General features: G+C 38.1%; 2 protein-coding genes across 10 annotated transcripts; one reads left to right on the plus strand and one right to left on the minus strand.

The window, feature by feature from the left end:
* Positions 1-351: 351 nt before the first annotated feature.
* Positions 352-9,075, minus strand: rnf44 (ring finger protein 44). 7 transcript variants are annotated; one of them, XM_077733663.1, is made up of 12 exons: positions 8,965-9,075; positions 8,757-8,890; positions 6,551-6,750; positions 6,236-6,458; positions 5,905-6,072; positions 5,244-5,417; positions 5,003-5,164; positions 4,806-4,921; positions 4,329-4,416; positions 3,980-4,101; positions 3,522-3,621; positions 352-3,446 (listed from the first exon to the last, which is right to left on the minus strand). In XM_077733663.1, exons 3-12 carry the CDS (start codon positions 6,655-6,657, stop codon positions 3,384-3,386), a joined length of 1,323 nt encoding a protein of 440 aa, XP_077589789.1. In that variant the 5' UTR covers positions 6,658-6,750; positions 8,757-8,890; positions 8,965-9,075; the 3' UTR covers positions 352-3,383. The 7 variants fall into 7 exon arrangements, with proteins under 7 accessions (XP_077589789.1, XP_077589792.1, XP_077589794.1 ...); XM_077733666.1 differs by having other exon boundaries at positions 6,551-6,683; positions 8,757-8,887; positions 8,965-9,073; XM_077733668.1 differs by having other exon boundaries at positions 5,953-6,072; positions 8,757-8,887; positions 8,965-9,073.
* Positions 7,024-19,542, plus strand: cdhr2 (cadherin related family member 2). 3 transcript variants are annotated; one of them, XM_077733658.1, is made up of 31 exons: positions 7,024-8,863; positions 11,037-11,093; positions 11,186-11,245; positions 11,321-11,460; positions 11,550-11,600; positions 11,703-11,792; positions 11,937-12,026; positions 12,109-12,231; positions 12,419-12,565; positions 12,646-12,721; positions 12,809-12,918; positions 13,019-13,240; positions 13,321-13,470; positions 13,675-13,839; positions 13,948-14,009; positions 14,096-14,339; positions 14,435-14,674; positions 14,755-14,824; positions 14,901-15,485; positions 15,640-15,711; positions 15,951-16,000; positions 16,225-16,376; positions 16,463-16,559; positions 16,788-16,876; positions 17,030-17,101; positions 17,215-17,350; positions 17,995-18,116; positions 18,210-18,323; positions 18,417-18,500; positions 18,584-18,647; positions 18,717-19,542. In XM_077733658.1, the coding sequence occupies exons 2-31, from the start codon at positions 11,039-11,041 to the stop codon at positions 18,876-18,878; spliced, it is 3,894 nt and encodes a 1,297-aa protein (XP_077589784.1). In that variant the 5' UTR covers positions 7,024-8,863; positions 11,037-11,038; the 3' UTR covers positions 18,879-19,542. The 3 variants fall into 3 exon arrangements, with proteins under 3 accessions (XP_077589784.1, XP_077589786.1, XP_077589785.1); XM_077733660.1 differs by having other exon boundaries at positions 7,024-8,211; XM_077733659.1 differs by lacking the exon at positions 7,024-8,863 and adding an exon at positions 10,612-10,855.
* The last annotated feature ends 124 nt before the right edge of the window (positions 19,543-19,666 follow it).

The raw sequence follows: 19,666 nt of genomic DNA on the forward strand, positions 1-19,666 counted from the left end.
ATATATATATATATATATATATATATATATATATATATATATATATATAGATATATATATATAGATATATATATATATAGATATATATATATATATAGATATATATATATATATAGATATATATATATATAGATATATATATATATAGATATATATATATATAGATATATATATATATATAGATATATATATATATAGATATATATATATATAGATAGATATATAGATAGATATATATATAGATATATATATATATATATATATATATATATATATATATATATATATATATATATATATATATATATATATATATATATATATATATATATATATATATATACCTATATACATATATATACACATGCATATATTAGTTTCCTTCCTCCTATCCCCCACAATACAAACATGGAAAAATGAGGTAACTGTAAATGTGCAAGTACCAAAGCAAAATATATCCGCCTAACACAACACGTGCCCGTGGCTCTGTTGGTGGGTGGGCTGAGGATCCCTTAAACAACTAGGGAGGGCAAGAACAGTAAACCACAATCCCACCACAGCAAAAAAAGAATCATTGGTAAACCATAAACGGCATCTACAAAGCAATCCATCATCACAAATTCAAAACAATTTGTAGCTGCTTATTGGAACACTTTTTTGCACCAGACAAGCTGTGAAATTATTGAAAGTTAACAGAAAGACTACAAGACTCTATTCTGTGTTGTCTTTTATCATAACTGCTTCAGTGGGAGATTGTTCCCCCAGCCCCTTCTAAATTAGTGGGGATAGCTGGATTATGTCAATTCAATAAGCGCTAATATCAACATGAAGTACATGTGAACAATACATTTTAAGATATTGATACACTGAGAGCAAGTGCCAGTGGCACATACAGTACTACACTGGAATATGTATGACAACACTTTTTTTTAAACCCTTAAAACTATAATTATGATTTCCACGGGGGTATTAGTATAACATGCTTTAAGAATACATGAGATCCATGACAAACTATTGCATTCACGCGAGTGAGTTTTTTTTTTTTTGTAGCTAAAGCAGAACATCTAGCACCTTGTCACTATGGCTTTTTGATAAAACTACAGTAGTCTCAGAGCAAGTTCTTTTCAGTCATTAGGGCAATAACAGTAACACAACGTATGTAAGTAATTGATAGACCAAGAGCATTTTTTCCCATAAACAAAACAAAGCGCAATAAAATCTTGTAGTCATTCAGTTCTATTAGAAATATGTGCAGTACAATGCATGGCAGTAATCAGCTGAGCGTTAAAATCCAATCCTTCCAGAAGCCAATTTAGAACTGGATGACAAGCATGCATATTGTGCACCGATAAATGCTTTCCCACCAGATGTGAAGCTTTCTACGCGTTAGCTCTTGTCATTATTCTTTTTTTTTCTTTTCTTTGTTAATCATGCAAAACACCTTCTGGAGTGATTAGGTAGGACTTTGCGCACATTGAGAAGTTGGACCACAGCAAATTGTCAAAGTGGTTGAGAAATGACTTATGTTGCCTCTTTTTCAGATTTTTAATTTTTTTTTTTTAAACATGCCTTGTTTTTAAATGTACTATTTCAGATACAAGAGGATATTATAATTGCTTACATTAGTAAATCATTTGCGGTCAGAAGAAAATGACCTAAACATAAATTCCGATACTATATGAGTTTCATGGCATCATCCTTCCCATTTGACAAACTCTTCTTGTCTTGAATCCTCATATACCGAGTGGCCCTGAGTTTTTTTTTTTTTTAAACATACAATATAGCCTGCAAATAGATATGTACACGTAGATTAATTCTCCAAGCTGTGGGTAGAACTCATTAAATGGCTTCTTTTTTTTCTCTCTCTCTTTTGAAAATGGCACACACATGTCAAAGACTCACATTCACTTAAGACACTGAAGTAAAGAAAAAGGCAAGATCCCTTTACACGTAAAAAGCAACGCTTACAACTGCCTTGTTAGTGCTTACTAATTTTTTTTTGTCCGTGTCAACACAAGCAGGAAAAAGTAGAAGTCCAACAGCGTTCCTACACTACTGAACACATTCCGTCACATTTGCGGTGCAAGACGGACGGCGTGCTGCGCAGTGCGACCAGTGACTTCTACGACATTCTTCTGTCTTCAAATCTAAAAGCATTCACGCGCAAGTTATACATACAATTGTTCTATTTTTTCTTTTTTTAATTTTTTTTTTAACCTTATACACCACCATTAAGCGGATGACCACATTACCGTAATATAAAGACAAACATTTGTTAGTGCTCCAAAACGCTTTTCCTTCAATTCTTTTTCTTTAAAGATTACGAAGCAATAAATAAACCTTTTAGAAATGGTGAAAATGAGACAGTATTTATCAGGATTATTAATAGGTTTGTGCTTGTCAAGATCGTAAGAAGGCAGGTCTAACGTGTGGAAAAAAGAAGGCTATATTTATATATTGGATTTGGCTCACAAAAAAACAAACAAACAAAACAAACGGTACGGGAAGAGTAAACAAGTCCATTCAAAAGTCGCCCCTATGCACGTATTGCTATCTGCGCAGGACGACGTCGTCTTCTCCCGTAAGCAAGCCGTTTTTTTACAATTTTTTTCCCTCTTAACTTAATTCACCACCGCTGACGGGGATACACGTCGAACTTTCGTTCATTCGTACCCTAACGATCAAAACGGATGCAACGCCCCGCCCCCCCTTGTCGCCGTCAGCGGCCAAGGTTGAATCATTTTGGTGGTTACGCTTAAGTTTTAAATATTGCTAGTCGGAATCAACAGTTCATGCAAATCCGAGCATGCCGCCCTGTATCCAGTGGTTACACAATACATTGGCTCTGTGAACAGGATCAACGCGCGCTTTTGTGCAGTTATGCGAGCTGTTCCAGGGTGCCGTGGCGGATTGGCGTCGCTCGTCTGTGGAAATGATCGAGTATTGCAGAAACGGATACGTGGACGAGTCTATTTAGCCAAACACTAACATGCATCTATGGCGCTTCAGTGCGCCATTGTGTCCAGCTTTTTTAGGTTCCTGACCTGGTGAACGCCGCCGACCCTGTGTAAACAAAAGCAGCAAATAATGCGCACGGAAGGGGGAAACTCTTTGGAATACGCCACCAGGGAGCAGAGAGAGAGGCCAGAAATAAACGCGGCCGCTGATTCCGGCACTCCGGTCAATCCGCAGCAGGGTTTGCTGTTTTTTTGTTTTGTTTTTTGTTCACAAGACTCGGGATAAATGAAGTACAGCAGAGGTGTGACGGGCTCTGGGAACCGCTTATTATTTAGGAAGTGGGTTGTTAGCTGTAGTTAGTTAGTGGCGGGTGTCCACATCTTAAGGACTAACTTTTTTTTTTCTCTTCCAACTCGAGCGAGCTCTCACTCCGCTTCTCGGTGAACGTCCGATGCGTCGGCTCGGCAGATTGGGCAAGTGCGGTTGGTCTGTGGGTTGAGGGAAAAGAGGGTCAAGCGCGAACCCCATGTGTGTTGATATGCAAAGGATTCGAGGGGACTTACCTTTAACCATTTATCTACGCATTTGGCGTGGAATTCGTGGTTGCAGGGTAACACCCGAAGTAGCTGCCTACACTCAAAGTCGCTAAAGCACACAACACACCTGAGGAAAGAAATAACAAGTAGGGTTATCCACACACTTGAATTTTTTTATATTTTTAACACAATGCTATTGTTCAAAACTAGCGATCGCCAGTTGTTTCCTCCTCCATTAAAAATACACATCCCACGTTAAGCAGAATACGTCTTAAATTCACTCTTTGGCTGATCATCTTTCTTATAAAGGTTGACCAATACATTAGTCAGCCAGTACTGCATACAGCCCAATGTAATAAATAAGTTAACGGTTATGTTCACTGTTTGGGCGATGATCAGTGGGAATAATGATTTTGCACCATCTAGTGCAGCAGAATATTACACATTGAATACAAAGTACAATGATGGTAGAAAAGAAGGCTTACAGCGTTTGCTCCGATAGATGATTTTCTGAGCTGAACCTATAAGATGGAAGTTGCTCAATATCGGCCTTGGTGAGCCCACGTGGTTTTGCTTCTCCCAGTCTCTCCGCCAAATTCAATAAAGCCTGTGGGAGAAAAACAAACAAAAAAAGAGGATTAACTCAACCTACATATTGTGAAAAATTTACTTGTAACGGCCAATGGTTACATTTCTAGAGTTACTGTATATGTATTCATAGAAATATATACATATGCATGCATACATATATTTTGTCATTTGCCATGTGCTTTTCCAGTGTATTGTTTCTTAGCCAAAACTGCATTGACTAGTGCTGTCATGCTCTAAACGAACCTCATAGTTTTCCATTTCCACATCATCCACATCAAGGTCAAGACTGATGGCTGGGCCCACTGATGTCGGAGGCACAGGAAGCATTGAACTGGACAAACAAAGAGAGAAAGACAATGAATTGCAATCCTGGTAAGAGCATTCGCCACTGACACAAGTATTGTATTTTTTGAGAGAAAAAAAAACAAAATCAAAACGGCCACACTGCAGTATAAATTACATTTTGGGGGGTTTACAAAGTACTGTAATCCAAGTTAAAATGCTAAATCGGGCTTCTGTTAACACAACAGATGAAGAGTTAAGATAAGTAAATTAGTTTGCCATTCTCTTCATCTAACTCCAATGAATAAAGATAACAAAGAAAAGTCACAGTCATAGCCAGATTAAGAAAAAAAGTGTAACTTTTGGTCCATACAGTAGGGGTGAAAATTCATCGGTGCACATCTAAGTAAGTGAGCATCCCCCACACTGTGTACTTACAGGAAGTACGGGAGAAAGCCTGGGTAGTAGGATGGAGGAGGTGGGGGAGGAGGGAGAGGCTGCTGTAGCCGGTATCTCTGCCCACTTGCTCGTCGGGGCAGCATGTGGGGATATGGCTGGAGGGAAAAACCCAGTACGGAGATTCATGTGAAACGTCTGAAATGTTTTGAGATGAAAATATATTTGCTCTTTCCTACCACTCCGAAAGGAAGCTCCTGATGCAGAGGCTCTTGAGGAAGATACTGTATGGGCAGAGAAGGAGGCAGCGCTGGTGGGTGATGTGATGGAGGGTAGGTGAAGCTTCCTAATGGGTGCTGGTCCCCTCTTAGATCAACTTCATTTTCTACCCTCTGTAGAGGCTAAGAAAAAAAAACAAGAGTTTCAAAAAAGACCACTATTTGTGTTTGTGCTGGTTTGGAAGTGCCAACAATTACTCACCATGCGTGGGTGCTGAGGCTGTAAAGGGACAAACTGGCTCAGAGGAGTAAGGTGCGGCGGCTGGTGGGGTGGTACAGATGGGGTAGGGTGCAATACAAAATGTTCGCTGGATATCAGGGGCGGGAAGGCTTGGTAAGACACCGGCAGATGCTGCATGGTACATGCCTGAATGAGCTGACAAGAGACAAAAAGCACAGGAAGAGAGCCACTTTATGCAATATTCTTTTTCATTTTCACCTGGTTGGGGGGGGGGGGGCATATTAAAGCATGCTTTAGGTAAGAATAGAGGATTTCATTGGGTAAACAGTCCCAGTTGGAACAAAAACCTTCACCCACTGCAGCCCTTTGTAGAATAGTTTGTACACCCGTGCGTTAAGCTAACAGTTCACAATACTTCACATTGCACTCGAGTTAAAAGCACGTGATAAACAAATGCGACGTGAGATATTACATAAAACCAAAGTGCTGGCAGTGTTGCCACAACACCAGGCATGTTCGGGCCACATCAAACACAGGGAAAAAAAATAGTCAACTCTGTTGTTCGTAACTCACACAGACATACACGCACACACTGTAGCTTTAACTGCACGCTTTTTTGTTGTTGTTGCACAGGCTATATGAACGCCACTGACATTTGGGCTTTTCCCACTTTCAAACTCACAGGAGGAGGAAGGCAGCAGAGCAGAGAGAGCTGTCCGCTGAACATTACCGAGCATGCTGGGAGCTGCTGAGTGTTGCACGCTGGTAAAGGCTGCCCAGTGTGGATGGGAAATCCATGTGTCGTCACCGTCGTGACAGTGTATGATATTGGAACAGATCCCTGGGGCATCTGAAATTAGAAAGAAGCAAGCACAATGGTAAATATTTGCCCCACATTACAAACAAACTCGACTTTATAAAATATGTTGTTCAACTCCTATTAAATAAAACATATGTATTTGTTTTTGTTCTTAAAAAAATGTCTTCTACACAAACAAATGATAATTTGTTACCTGCTCATGTAGATCCACCATGATGGCGTTCTGCTGGGGCAGGTGGGCCGCAGGGTGAAGCATGCGTGGTGGTGTGCTGGTGTGGCTATATCGTCTGGATTCATCTAAAGGAACCTGTTGGTGGTGATGAGCGAAAAGCAGATGGTGGAGATTCTCATCCTGGACCAGAGAAGTGTGCAGCACGGGCCTGTCTCGGAGACCCCACTGGCGTCTCACTGGTGGGCTGGCAGGTAATAAACAATGCTTTGTGATATTCCACACACACACACAGGATTCAAATTTCAAGAGCATTGAAAGTACAGTAATGAATTTTACCTTCTCCTGAGATGCACAGGGACGTTACAGGGCTCTCCAAGGAACCTCCTTGGATTCAAGGGGGCTGTTGGGGGCAGCCTATTTACTGCTACTTCCCATGGTCGCATTGGTGACGTCGTGCAGACGAGTCACTCTGTAGAAAAGGAAATTGCACAGTGGAGGGAGGAGGCACCTGTGTGTTGCCTCCGATTGTCTTAACTCTGAAAATAGACAATGCAAAACATAAAATAAACTCCAGAGACACTTTAACTCTTTCAGTTTGAGCCATTTTTTTTTCTAAAAAGGCAACTTCAGATATACCAAATGGACTTTGATTTTTCAAAGCATATGGAATGTCCTGTTCTTTTAAACATAGCAGATGTAAGAAGATTAGTTTTTTTTTTTTACTTTAATGTAATAAAAAAAAATCATTTATATGTGCTTGGTGATCAAAGTAGAAAACGTGCGTCCTGCGGCCCTATTATAAATCGATAGGAGTCGCTGTAACGCGCCTGAACAAAAATAATGGCAAGCCATGTGCTCGCGAGACAAAGCAACAACAAAAGCTCTAGCCGCGCTCGGACTCTTCTTTTCAACCATCTTGGCTTGCTTCGCTGCTTTTTCGGTGCATCGCACGAAGCTGTGCACAAAACTGCGCAAAAGGGACGATAACAACAGCCGCAATCCGCTTTGTACTGGAGATAAGTCAACGTCCCCTGTTGAAGGAGAGCAGAGCTAGCTCCATAGCGATGCTAGGCTAACGCTTTGTCCATTGGGTTTTTGCAAGGACAGATGGCGAGCATACGCGCAATTTCGGGACTTTTGGGCTCAAACCCAGAACGAAGTTCTTACAAACGAGACGCACAGAATAAACACAACAACACGCGGTCAACACAATCGTAACACGAGTCGATGCAGCTTGAGATCTTACTTTTCGGGCTAGTTTGCGATGAGCAGGTGTTCCAGCTTCCAAAATGTCAAATCGCGTCCGCTTATCCGTGTTTATGATAGGCTCAAAACGACATTTGTCCCTTGATGCAACCTCGTTTTAGTCCAAAACTATTTCTTGCCTATGATTATATATCCAAAAAGTGGTCAACAGTTCTGCTGGCTAACCTGAGATCGCTTTTCTTCCGCTCTCTTTTGGCTTCGCAATGACTGCGTCTCTCCAGGAAGTATTGGAAAAAACACCCTTTTAAATATCCTTCAAAGAGATGATAGACATAAAAGTCCGTTTTGGATCGTCAAATACAGAAAAAGATCATTGCAGCGTGCACGCTCCCGAAACTGCATTGTTATGGAGAAGCCACGCCTCCGCTTTGGATTGACCAATCAGAGTGCAGAAAACACAGACAGCAGACGTCCAGACAGCGATGGCTGCGACGTAGCAACAAAACATTTATATTCGCAAACAAAATATGATCGAGAAAAGCCAAATAGATCAACCACAACTGTTAATTTTGGCAGTGGAATATTTGAACAACCAAAGTTTTTAGGGAAAGTAAACTTACTTGTCACAAGCGCGTCACGTTATTTAAGTCGTGTATACACACAGTAGGTTGTACGATAGTCATGTGACGTGGAAACGCTATATATACTGTGAACTGTTATGCAGTTAAAATGTCCCGTAAAAGAAATCATGAAACATTTGAAGAAAGTGCTTTAAACTACAAAGGTCAAGTGTGAGTATATTCTTGTATTTGATGTAATTTTATAGTCTCTCCAAGTGGTTATTCACCTTGATGGAGCTACCGAAACCCGCTAGTTTCATGGGGGCATTCTTCGAACCCTACTTGAATGTAAGATAATAAAAAAAAAAGATTAATTTCCAAATTCCAGACACGTATATGAATTCCCAGCAGCATTGATTGACCAAACAATGTCACACAATCATCTGCAGCCAGTTTTGTTCAAGCAGGGCATGATGTTGTGAATAGACATGAGTGGATGAGTCTTAGGTTAAGAACCATTGTTAACAACCGAGCCGTCAATCATAACGCAAGTCAAGTTCAAAACACAGCAGATGACAGCAGGAGCGCTTTTCGCTCCTCGCGTAAACATGACAACATCACGCTGAAAAAAAAAAACAAGGAGGGGCAGTGGAGGCTGAGCCCAATGAGCGGTGAGCGGCGATCGCCATGATAACAACACGTCTTAATTTCCATCCTCAACATCAATCATTGAATCGATCACTCCACGCCCTCCCTTTGGCGGAACGCCCAATTACCTGATTGTTAATGTGCAAACATCCGATCGCTGATATGTCCCTTGCTACTTTCACATCTCGTCCGTGAATCCGTCACGAGCTGTATCCTTTGGTCACACGTCCCCGAGGTGAACATCCCGTGATTTCCACCACTGCTATCAAGAAAAACAAGGCGCTTTAGATCAAAAATGACGGCTGACATCTCGTAGGAGAGTTGCGTCTGCATTACCATGCGACTTAATGTCTTTGCGACGCCCAGTGTTCATTCTGCACACGCCATTTTCTCTTTTTTGGCAGTCGTAGTCCGGTAGTCCAGCCCACGGTTGTCTTCTTCCTGCACTTCCTTCCTTTAACTATTCGTTAACCTATTTAAGATATGATGTCATGCATGTTAAGTCATTAAAATGTGTTCCTAGATACGAATGATCACATAATCATAGTTGTTCAAATGTTGAAGTATCATTATTTTTAATTTATGTTTATTATTTTAACTCATTGGCTACAATTAATGCAATAAGATTCATTTACATATAACCTATGTCAACATTGTCAATTTTGAAGAAAACTAAATCATCTTGACGATAAATGTGCAATCACAGTCAAAATGGATTGGACATCTATTGCCGTCAATGGCAGCAGATGATGATCACATGCTCATTTTCATGCCTCAACTTATAAGTCAGATTTTATAGTTGAAATAATTACAAGTAACCGGTTCATAGGTGTATTTTTTTCTTTTTTTTCTTAAATATATTTTTTTCATTTATATAAGGTAAGGTTTTCAAATTCATTTCACATATAAACCCATTTTACATGCCATTTTAGGACATACTGTTTAGTGTTCTCCACGTGTATTTTGCAGTGAGGGGGACATCCTGATTTCAATTTAAATGAACACATTAGTTGAATAATAGAATATTCAGGTTGCCTCTTGATGTCACATTTAAGTGGACAGATGTATTAGTTGAGTCACAAAAATGTGTTATCAAGCCTGCCAAATATAATTGAACAAAACATTACTGTGTATAATAAGGCTTCAAAGTAGGAAGAAATAATGCTGTACTTTATTACCATCACAGCTTTCAATGTAGTCTTCTGTAGTTGTTCTTTTGCTTTAATGGGTGTGTCAGTTATGTGGACACAATTATAAGTTATAAACCAAAGTCTATTGGATAAGACTATGTGACGAATATAGAATGCCAGCCATCCATAATTTTTATTACACAAACACGTCATAAATGATGCTGTTTTGTCTTATATTATGCTTAATCAGATGTATCCATGGAACCATAAACAGGTGAATGTATCATATTGTTCACTGTAACATAGTTTGTGTAAATCTCTGTTTTTACAAGTTTTACTAATTGGAAATGACACAAAAACAAAAGAATGGTGGTATTGATAGTAATTATACTATAATTTCCATTAAAAATAGATATACAAGTCATGAATAATGGAATTACTGAACTTTCATTAAATGTACTCTTATAATGAGACACTGCTTTGTGTTTTTTTTTTGGAACCAATTAATCTTTTCTTTTTTTTAAACTCAATGCACATTTCATACACAAACACAAAATCTGATCTGGGAATTTTGAAACAATACATTGTCATAGAAAGGTGTTATTGCTGTGCTTTTGCTTCGGGACAAAGATGGTGGCTTGTGAAAGAATCTAGTGTATATCTGTAAATACTGTTTGTATGAAGCAGTTTAATTGGGGGAAGCTTGAGTGAAGGATGGAGTGTAGTTGGTGGGCTTTTTCAGCTCATTAGGGAGGTCTACTGACAAGTGCTTCACCGGAACGCCTAAATGACGAGACACAATGTAATAGACCAAGTTCCCATTGAATTTGACCAGCCTTTTTGTTGTGGGCAGAGGGAGGAGGGCACACTATGGAACTTTGCCATGCTGTCCTTCCATGATTTTTTTCCCACATAAAACACATTTTAATGTTTTATATTGCCATCGTTTTTTTTTTGTAAGGTAGACAGCTGACGTATATGACTGGTAGATGTTAATCATTTATATTTATAGTGACGATTATCACTAGGTGGGGAACGAGAGACAAAGGTCTCTTCATAACATTTCTGCCAGGACAAAGCCTTTTGCCTGTCGCTAGGTAAGTCTGCTTGGAACTTTTTAAAATTAAATGTGATATGATGGATGAAATAATACTTTTGAATGTATGCATGTAAAAATGATCAAGGTCACATCTTCAAACATGTATATATAGTATTTACAAACTAATCTCAATGACTTTACAGGAACTTTATGTATTTCTTTATCTGTTATGTTCACAGCCATGGAGTGGCTCTCGGGAGGTTTCTTACTGTTGTGTGTCTTTGGCCTGATTAATGGTATGTATTGGGTTAATAACTTATCATGAGAAATCTTCAGTACACTTAAGTCACAATATACAAATTCAATCTCATGTTTTTTTTTTTTAAAGCAAACACCAGTCCTTCAATAAGCAGCGTATCTGCCTCTCTCTGTGAAGATACGCCCATTGGTGAGTCTGCTTACTTTTGGTTCATGTTTCCAAATAAATGCATTACTACCTATCAACTCTATAAAATCTCCACAGGTGAATTTGCTTTCAAAATAAATGCAACAGATAAAGAAAATGATGTACTGACATATTCACTTCTTGGCCAAAATGCTCAATACTTCAGTGTTGACAAAATGACTGGAAATGTAAAGGTTGCCAGGACGCTAGACAGAGAGGTATGGAGTTCATTTTCAAAAATCAGAATAATCAAAAACCAAATGAACTAGAATTCTAGGAAATAATGAATTTTCCATTTATTTCCCAGGCACAAGATGTATTTAATCTTGAAGTTTCAGTTTCAGACGGTAACAAGGCTGTGAGTCAATATGATGACAATTTGTATACATTTATTTGCTGTTATGCAAAGAAATTGAATTGAAACAGTCTTGCACCACATTAATGGAGTACTCCGTTTCAGACGGTGAAAAATATAACCATATTTTTAAAGGAAGCCAACGATAACAGACCCATTTTTCAAGGATCCAATTTTGACATTCGTGTGAATGAGGTTTGTCAATTATGTTTTTCTCTTAATACATTGTTACAACTGCAGAAAATTATGTTCACCAGTCATTATAATAGAAACCACTAATAAATGTATTACTCATACTAATGAAATGTATATTTCCCCATATTTTCTCCTCTTTTTTAGAATCATGAAATAGGGAAAAGTCTCTTCCAAGTAAAGGCTACTGATGACGACATTTTACAAGGTGGTCAGATTAGTTACTATATTTCTGATGTAAGTATCATTTCTATTCTTTCTCTACAATATTATTCTAGACTTTTCCACATATTTAAGTGAATTACACTTTAATTTCCAGGCCAGCCCAATTCATGGGCTAAATCTGTTCAGTATTGGAAAAACAAGCGGTCTTGTCACATTGGCCGGTCAGCTAAATTACACTGGACTGAGCAACTATTATCGACTGAAGATTAATGCAACCGTGAGTTTTAATATCATGTATTTATTTGTAATTTTTTTTAGGTTTTTTGTCCCTTGGGGCAGAAAACTGACCATTATGTTTCCTTTCTAATAATAGAATTATTTAACTTTGAGGGGAGCATAGAGATAGTAGCATTGGGTTTGCTACTACTTTGTTTTTGCATTATTTTCTACAATTCTCTTTGCAGGATGGTGGTGGCAAATGTTTCTATGATGAGATTAATTATCACTCAAGCTTTGTATATTACTTTATTACTGTTTTGGATGTCCCGGATCTCGACCCCAAGTTCTTGAGCCTTCCCTATGTTGCGAGTGTTGAGGAAAATTCAAAATTTGTGAGTTCCTGCTAATCACACGTGTTGTTTTTGTTAAAGGATATTTCAAATTCTAATCAGATTTTTTTTTAAATTTATAGGATCATTCAGTTTTTACAGTGACAGCCATAGATCAAGATACTGAAATCAATGACAAGATAATCTACAGCATTGAAGGTGAGGTTTCAAAAGTGTCATCTTATGCTATCAATGAAAGCAATTGAGGTAGTATTCATATGTCCGATACCCTTAAATAATTGACAGATTCCTCAGAAGATAGCCTCTTTCGAATCGCGAGCGATAGTGGCATTATTTCTGTCGCGGCGGCAATTGACAGAGAAGAAATTGGTGATACCGTTACCATGACTGTCAAGGTATAAAATGTTGCATTTCTTAGTCAAATAACCAATGAATTTGCATGATAAATTGTACATAATCCATTAAATGATATGTGCACATGCTTAACGACTTTAGGCCACTGAGTCAAAGCTAAACATCCACGGAGTACACGCCAGCACTACAGCTTCAGTACTAATCAACATCATTGATATCAACGACAACAAACCAGAGTTCTTCAAGTGTGAAGGCTCAGGCGAAATGGAAACATGTAATAAAGAAAGTCAATTTAGTGTAAATATAGCCGAGCACTCTCTGGGATTTGTGCCCCTTAACATGATGGTCAAGGATGCAGATAAGGTAACAACTTTCTTCAAGACATATAGTATCATTCAAAGATTATATGATGGTCAAACAAGAATTTGTTTGTCCTCTCTTAGAGGAAGAATACTCAACTAACCTTGGGTGGAGCTGACAAGGCTGTGTTTTCTGTTGAGCCAAAATTCACCATATCTGACAGCGTCGTACAACTTGTCGTTAAAGAGCCACAAGAACTGGATTATGAAAAAACGCACCAAATGGTTGTCGAGGTAAGAAGACTACAAAAAAAGATAACGGCATTAGAGCAATTTGACTTGATATTTATTTGACCTGCAACCCATTGATAAAAAAGTAACTACAACCAAACGTCGTACAAACAAATCCAGTTAAACCTAAACCTTGTGTGCTCACAAATGAATGCATTGTGATATGAATTAACTTTCCGGTTTTGTGTTAATTGTGTCACGACACAGGTGATTGCCACCGATGCAGACGAAGACAGCTTTGTCTCCACTGCTACGGTTACTATTATGTTAGAAGACATCAATGACAACAGTCCCACATTCCCAAAGGATACATATCCAGATTTGAAAGTGCCGGAGCACTCTGATGTTGGATCTGTGGTGGCTACTATCATTGTAAGCACTTGAAACTGTATATTTTGCATTTGGAATCTTTATGAAAGTTGGACAGTATTCTACATTATAGTTAGAAGATGAACATAAAATATGTCTTTTTATTTGCAGGCAGAAGACCTTGACACAATGGACAAAGACAACATTACCTACCAGCTTCTCCCAGAAAGCATGTACGCTTGATTAACCATCTGTTATCAGAACAAAGGACAAGTTTTCCCTTGACAAATCACTGACCACATGTTATTTTTGTTTACAGACGGGCTTATTTTGATGTGGGGGAACGAACGGGTGTGATAACAGTGCAAAACAAAACGCTGGTGGATCGTGAAGTCAGATCTTTGTTCTCTGCCACTCTCCAGGCCAAAGATTCGGATGGCAAGCCGGCCAACGCTTTGCTAGAAATCACAGTGACAGATATTAATGACCAGCCTCCAGTTATTAACAAAGATTTTTATCAGGCATTTGTTGACGAGGGTTCAGAGCTTGAACTTCAAATAGAAGTAAATGACTTTCTTTAACAGGGATTCCTTTTGTTTGAGAAAAAAAAAAGCATTCTAGCATTCACAATCTGTCTATTTTTCTCCACATTGATTAGGCGACTGATGCAGATGAGCCAGGTACATTAAACAGTCAAATTGTCTTTGGCTTAATACCAAGCGAGTACAGCAGTTACTTCATCATGGAACCCAACACTGGAGTGTTGAGAAACCAGGTTGAACTGGATCGTGAGGCTTTGAATCCTGAGTTGAAAGGGAGAATTGAGCTTAATGTCACAGCTACAGATAAGGGTACGCCTCCCTTGTCTACTATGGTCCCAGTCGTCATCAATGTACAGGTATGAGTACAGCACATTGAGTTTGAATGCTGTGTAATACTGAAACTCCTAATTTTGGTATTTCTTTCCATGCGCTTCAGGATATCAATGACAACACACCAGCATTTAAAAACTCTTCATACAAATTCAGTGTCCGAGAAGGAGACGTAGGTCAGTATTTGTCAATAAATTTGAATTTGTTTATACAAGCAAATTCTAAATAGGAAAAAAAAAATACTTCAACCAGGTGCATATGTGGGGACCGTCCTGGCTGAAGATTTAGACCAAACAATAGACTTTCATCGACTATCTATTCGAATCATCGCTGGAAGTTTCGACAGTTTCGCCATCCTCACAACAGCAGAAGAGCAGATTTATATGGGAAACATCACCGTGGATCTGGGTGTTGATCTGGACTATGAAAGCGATCGGAAGAAATACACGTTGCAAGTAGAAGCTACCGATGTGGGACAGAAAAAAGCTGTAGTAGCGGTGGTGGTGGACGTGTTGGATGTCAACGATGAAAGGCCTGAGTTCTTACCTTCCAAACCAGTGAAAGTGAAGGAAAACACAACATTGACTGAGCCTATTGGGAGATTTGAGGCGTGGGATAAAGATGGAAACCACTCACTGATCTATGAGTTTGAATCCCTGAAATGTATATGCAATGGTTCTACCTCACCTTGTGACTGGTTCCTTTTAGAGCCGACAGGTGACATAGTGGTCAACCCAGAAACCGTTGTGGATTATGAGCTTTGTCACCAGGCGCTGATGGAGGCTCACGTGATTGACATTTACACCGAGAAAGGGGAGAACTACAGCCTGGTTGCAGGTCTGCTCACTTGAAATCTATGCGTATGAGAACTTTGAAGATATCATTGTTCAATTTTTTTTTTTAATTTTGTGGTGTATGGATAGGCATTTACACCATCAAGATATGTGAAGTTAAATTTACTTACCAAATCTTAACGCCATTCTGCATTTAGGACAAATGGAGATCAACATTGAAGACATCAATGACAATGCCCCACACTTCATCTCAGATTCTTATGTCCAAGGTGAGTGATCCCTCTTTTTTTGGTTATCAGCCTTGATAACTTTGACATACATTTTGTTTGTAAATAGACACAAGGCATGGACGGAAAAGAATCAATGTAGTAGTCCATCTTTGCACACTTAACAAGGATAAGTAATGTTGAAAATGAATGAGTGACTGCACATAAAATGAATACTTATTTTAACCTAGTAATCTTCTTGATTCAAAAACTTTACTTAAAGTAATGTCTTCCTTTTTCAGTTGTGGTATCAGAGACTGCAAGCAAGGGGACCTCAGTTGCTAGAGTCACTGTGAGTATGAATGAAAGTATACTGTTTATAAGAAGTTATTTAACACATTAACTGCCATGGAAGACTTTCCCAGTTATCTCATTCAATGCAAGCCAAACTACTGTACATGAATAATATTCAAATAGTAGCTGCTGTGGCTCTTAATAAAAGAATACAAGTTATATATATATTTTTTGAATACCATTGACGGCAATAGACGTCACACAACCATTTGCTGTTCTCAGGCAACGGATCGTGACACAGGAATTAACGCGCAGCTCGACTTTAAAGTAAGCGACGTGAAATTTGAGGACATCTTCAATCAAACAAGTGACAGGCTGATGCTTTTTGAAGTTGTTACCACTCAGCAAAAGGATATTTACGTTGGGATTATTCAGTGAGTTGAAACACATAGGATTTTCTGCAATACTGTGGAAAATCTTCTCACATATTTGACTGACTTTTGGTTTATCCTGAATCCAGAAACACAGAAGGACTTGATGTCACACTGAAAGGGAAATATTTACTAACGGTGACTGCAACTGATACTGGAGGCCTTTCCACTAACACTACTCTTGAGGTCAGTCACTGGGTCTTGAATCTAAGACAGGGGCATCAAACTCACATTGGTTGCATCCTTCAGAGGGTTTGTTACAGTGAACAATCCATATACATATTTATGCAATTGACATGACTATATAAAGCTGACATTGATACACATGATTGGCTTTTATGACAGTTTGACACCCCTGTATTTAAATCAATCAGAAGGTATCTTGACTAAACACCTTTTTTTTTGACACCACAGATTTTTTCAGTTGACGAATCTTACAGAGTTGGACTTCAATTCACTAAACCCCCAGCTGAGGTGGAAGCAAATAAGCCTGCCATCATCAGGTGTGTGAAGATGAACAATGTACTTTAAGATTGCTAAACAAAAAGGGGCAACATAGCATGAACTATCGACATTTAAATCTGAATCAACTATGGCTGAGAACCTTTGTCAATTTGTTTTAAATTAGGCTTACATATTTCTTTCCTATATTTCAGGGAACTTACATCTGCCACCAAAGCGCTGGTTCAAATTGTTTCCATAAAGGAAGACACCTCTGAACAAACCAGGTGAAGTATTGTCCAATTTTTTTATTATTTTTTTAATACGTAAGTGGACTGTAAAATTAATCTAGTTTATTCAAGCATGTGCTGTATTATCATCACTAATCTTATTTTTACAGGGCTTCAATTCGCACAATGATGGTGACATATTTTCTCTTTTCCAATGGGACTGCACTCACGTCAATAGAAGTGAAGGAGATGGTGTCTGTTGCTCAGCATTTTGCAGTGCTGGAACAGTTAGGCCTCTTGTACGTTGTAAGTATTACATTTGCTTAACTTTCCTTGAATTTTTCAGGTTGAGTTAATGAGGCCAACATTTTGTTGTGTGTATTTAAATACATTTTATTCAGCTTGTCCTGCAAATGTTGAAAGATTGGAACATGCCATCACATGTCTAAGCCAAGAGATGGCAGTGTGAGCCCGATAAAGTGATGATAAGAAGAAAAAAAAGAATGATTTAAAAAAAAAGTGCACAAATTTGATGAATCAAAATTCCCTTTACCTTTCTTAAATAGTTATTTAGATTCAAATTGTTAAGAAAAACACATATTTTTAGTGTTTGACCTATTCATACATGTTCAAAATGATTAATAAAAAGTCAGTTTAACTCTCCAAAATCACCAAATAATTCAAAGCAAATCATATGTTGTTATATTTTTTAGCTGTTGAATGTCCCTTGAAACAAAAACACTGCAAAATTTCAATTATAATTCATCCTAAATTAGTATTTTTCCTAGGGGAAAAGAAACAGAATTCATTTATAAAAAAATTAAAAAAAAAACTTGCTTCCCTGTAGGTTTACTTCATGGTTCCAAATGCATGTTTTTGGAATAAACGAGAGAATAATGCATCTCATTGATTACCCTCAACTAAAGTGAGAATTCTCTACTTTGTTTCAGGATGGCCCTTATGAGGAAAAACCAGAGTCAGACACTGTAAAATTTATTCTGTATGGTGTCGTGGCAGGTCTGCTCATTGTACTTGTTATCCTCATCACTTCACTGGTTTGCACTCGCCAAAAGTAAGTACTTTGAAAGACTAAATGGATATATTAAATTAACTATTGAGCAGCCAGTAGTAGTCTTCAACTTGTTCAACCTTCTTCACACTCCAGTTATGGGAGAAAGCTGAAAGCCGCGCACGCCATGAATTCTGCAAACATGCTGGCATCTGACAATCTGAAAAGTGGCCCAGTGGTGCCAGGGACCAACAAGTACACCATGGAAGGGTTAGAAGACAATCCCATTATTCTTTCTCAGCTATGATCAGCAAATGGTCAATAGTATTGCCTTATTCTTGACCCCTCATTTTATACTGTTAGGGCAAATCCTGTTCTCAACCTTAACATTGACGCAGCTATGGATTTGGACCTAAATGGAGACAGTTCAGATGTTGACAAAGTCAGGTAAACTGAAGATTGTTTCCACACATTTGAATGAAATGAAAAATGAATGAATGTAGCATGTCATTTCCTCTGTCATTTGGCAGCCTTGACTCCCTGACTTACAGTGATGATGCCGACTCCTTTGAGAAGGATGGAAAAGCCACTATGGTAAGCAACACATTTGTGTATGTTTAGCAATGTAGAGGCTTAATCCTACCTACATCTGCTCCTTATCAGCACAAAATCCAGGAAGAGGAAGAAGAAGAAGAGGAGGATGGCAGCCCCCCCGGATACACTGAACCACTGGGTATGGCTTTGGCTCAATGGGGCCCCAAAAAAAATGAACACAATCACAGTAATGGTGTGACAAACCCTACGTTCAACACAACAGACATTTGATGTGAAGGTGAAACTCGACCATATGTGACTTAATTTATGAGAAAACCAAATTGCAAGTCCAACACAATCTTGGCAGTGTGTTGGATTATCAACTAAAATTTTCCAAAACATTTTTTTCATGAGGTTCTTGTATGAGATGTCAAAACTTGAATGTTGGATTATGGTGAGTATTCTTATTCAGCAAAACCAAAATTGATACCATTATACAAACTAATACTTTGGCCTATACTATATGATGATCTTTTATATCTTCTGGAAAACCTTTTAAATTTAGGCTGAAATTGTTTATATACTTTAACATGTTAAAATAAACTGTACATTAAATTTATCGATTGCACCACAATAGTGATTCACACGAGGTTTTTTTTTGTGGATTGTGGACTCAACATTTTTTTTATCATCATTTTAATTAATATTCATTTTTAAACTAACACTTATTTCTGACTTTATACAAAGAAAAATCCTACCTAGGTGTTGTAACACATTAAAGGACAGAAACTATTAATTTTTTTTGCATGTGCAGATAGTCATTTTTATTTGGGCCAAAGTTATGTTAACAATATTTTGACAAGTGTATCACGTTTAAATCAACTTTGTCATCAGAGCAACACCAAATTAAACTCTTTTCTAGCCTTTGACAGAACAAACTTTGCATTTGCATTGTCTGATTGAACGACACAATATTGTTTTTTATCCGATAAAATGTTTTGATACAATTTTTTAGGTGGTGTTTACATTTATTTTGTGTGACAATTGTTGCTGTGAATGATTGTCTACAAGCAATATCT

Source organism: Stigmatopora nigra, chromosome 14 (genome assembly GCF_051989575.1).
Source record: "Stigmatopora nigra isolate UIUO_SnigA chromosome 14, RoL_Snig_1.1, whole genome shotgun sequence".
Taxonomy (NCBI): Eukaryota; Metazoa; Chordata; class Actinopteri; order Syngnathiformes; family Syngnathidae; genus Stigmatopora; species Stigmatopora nigra.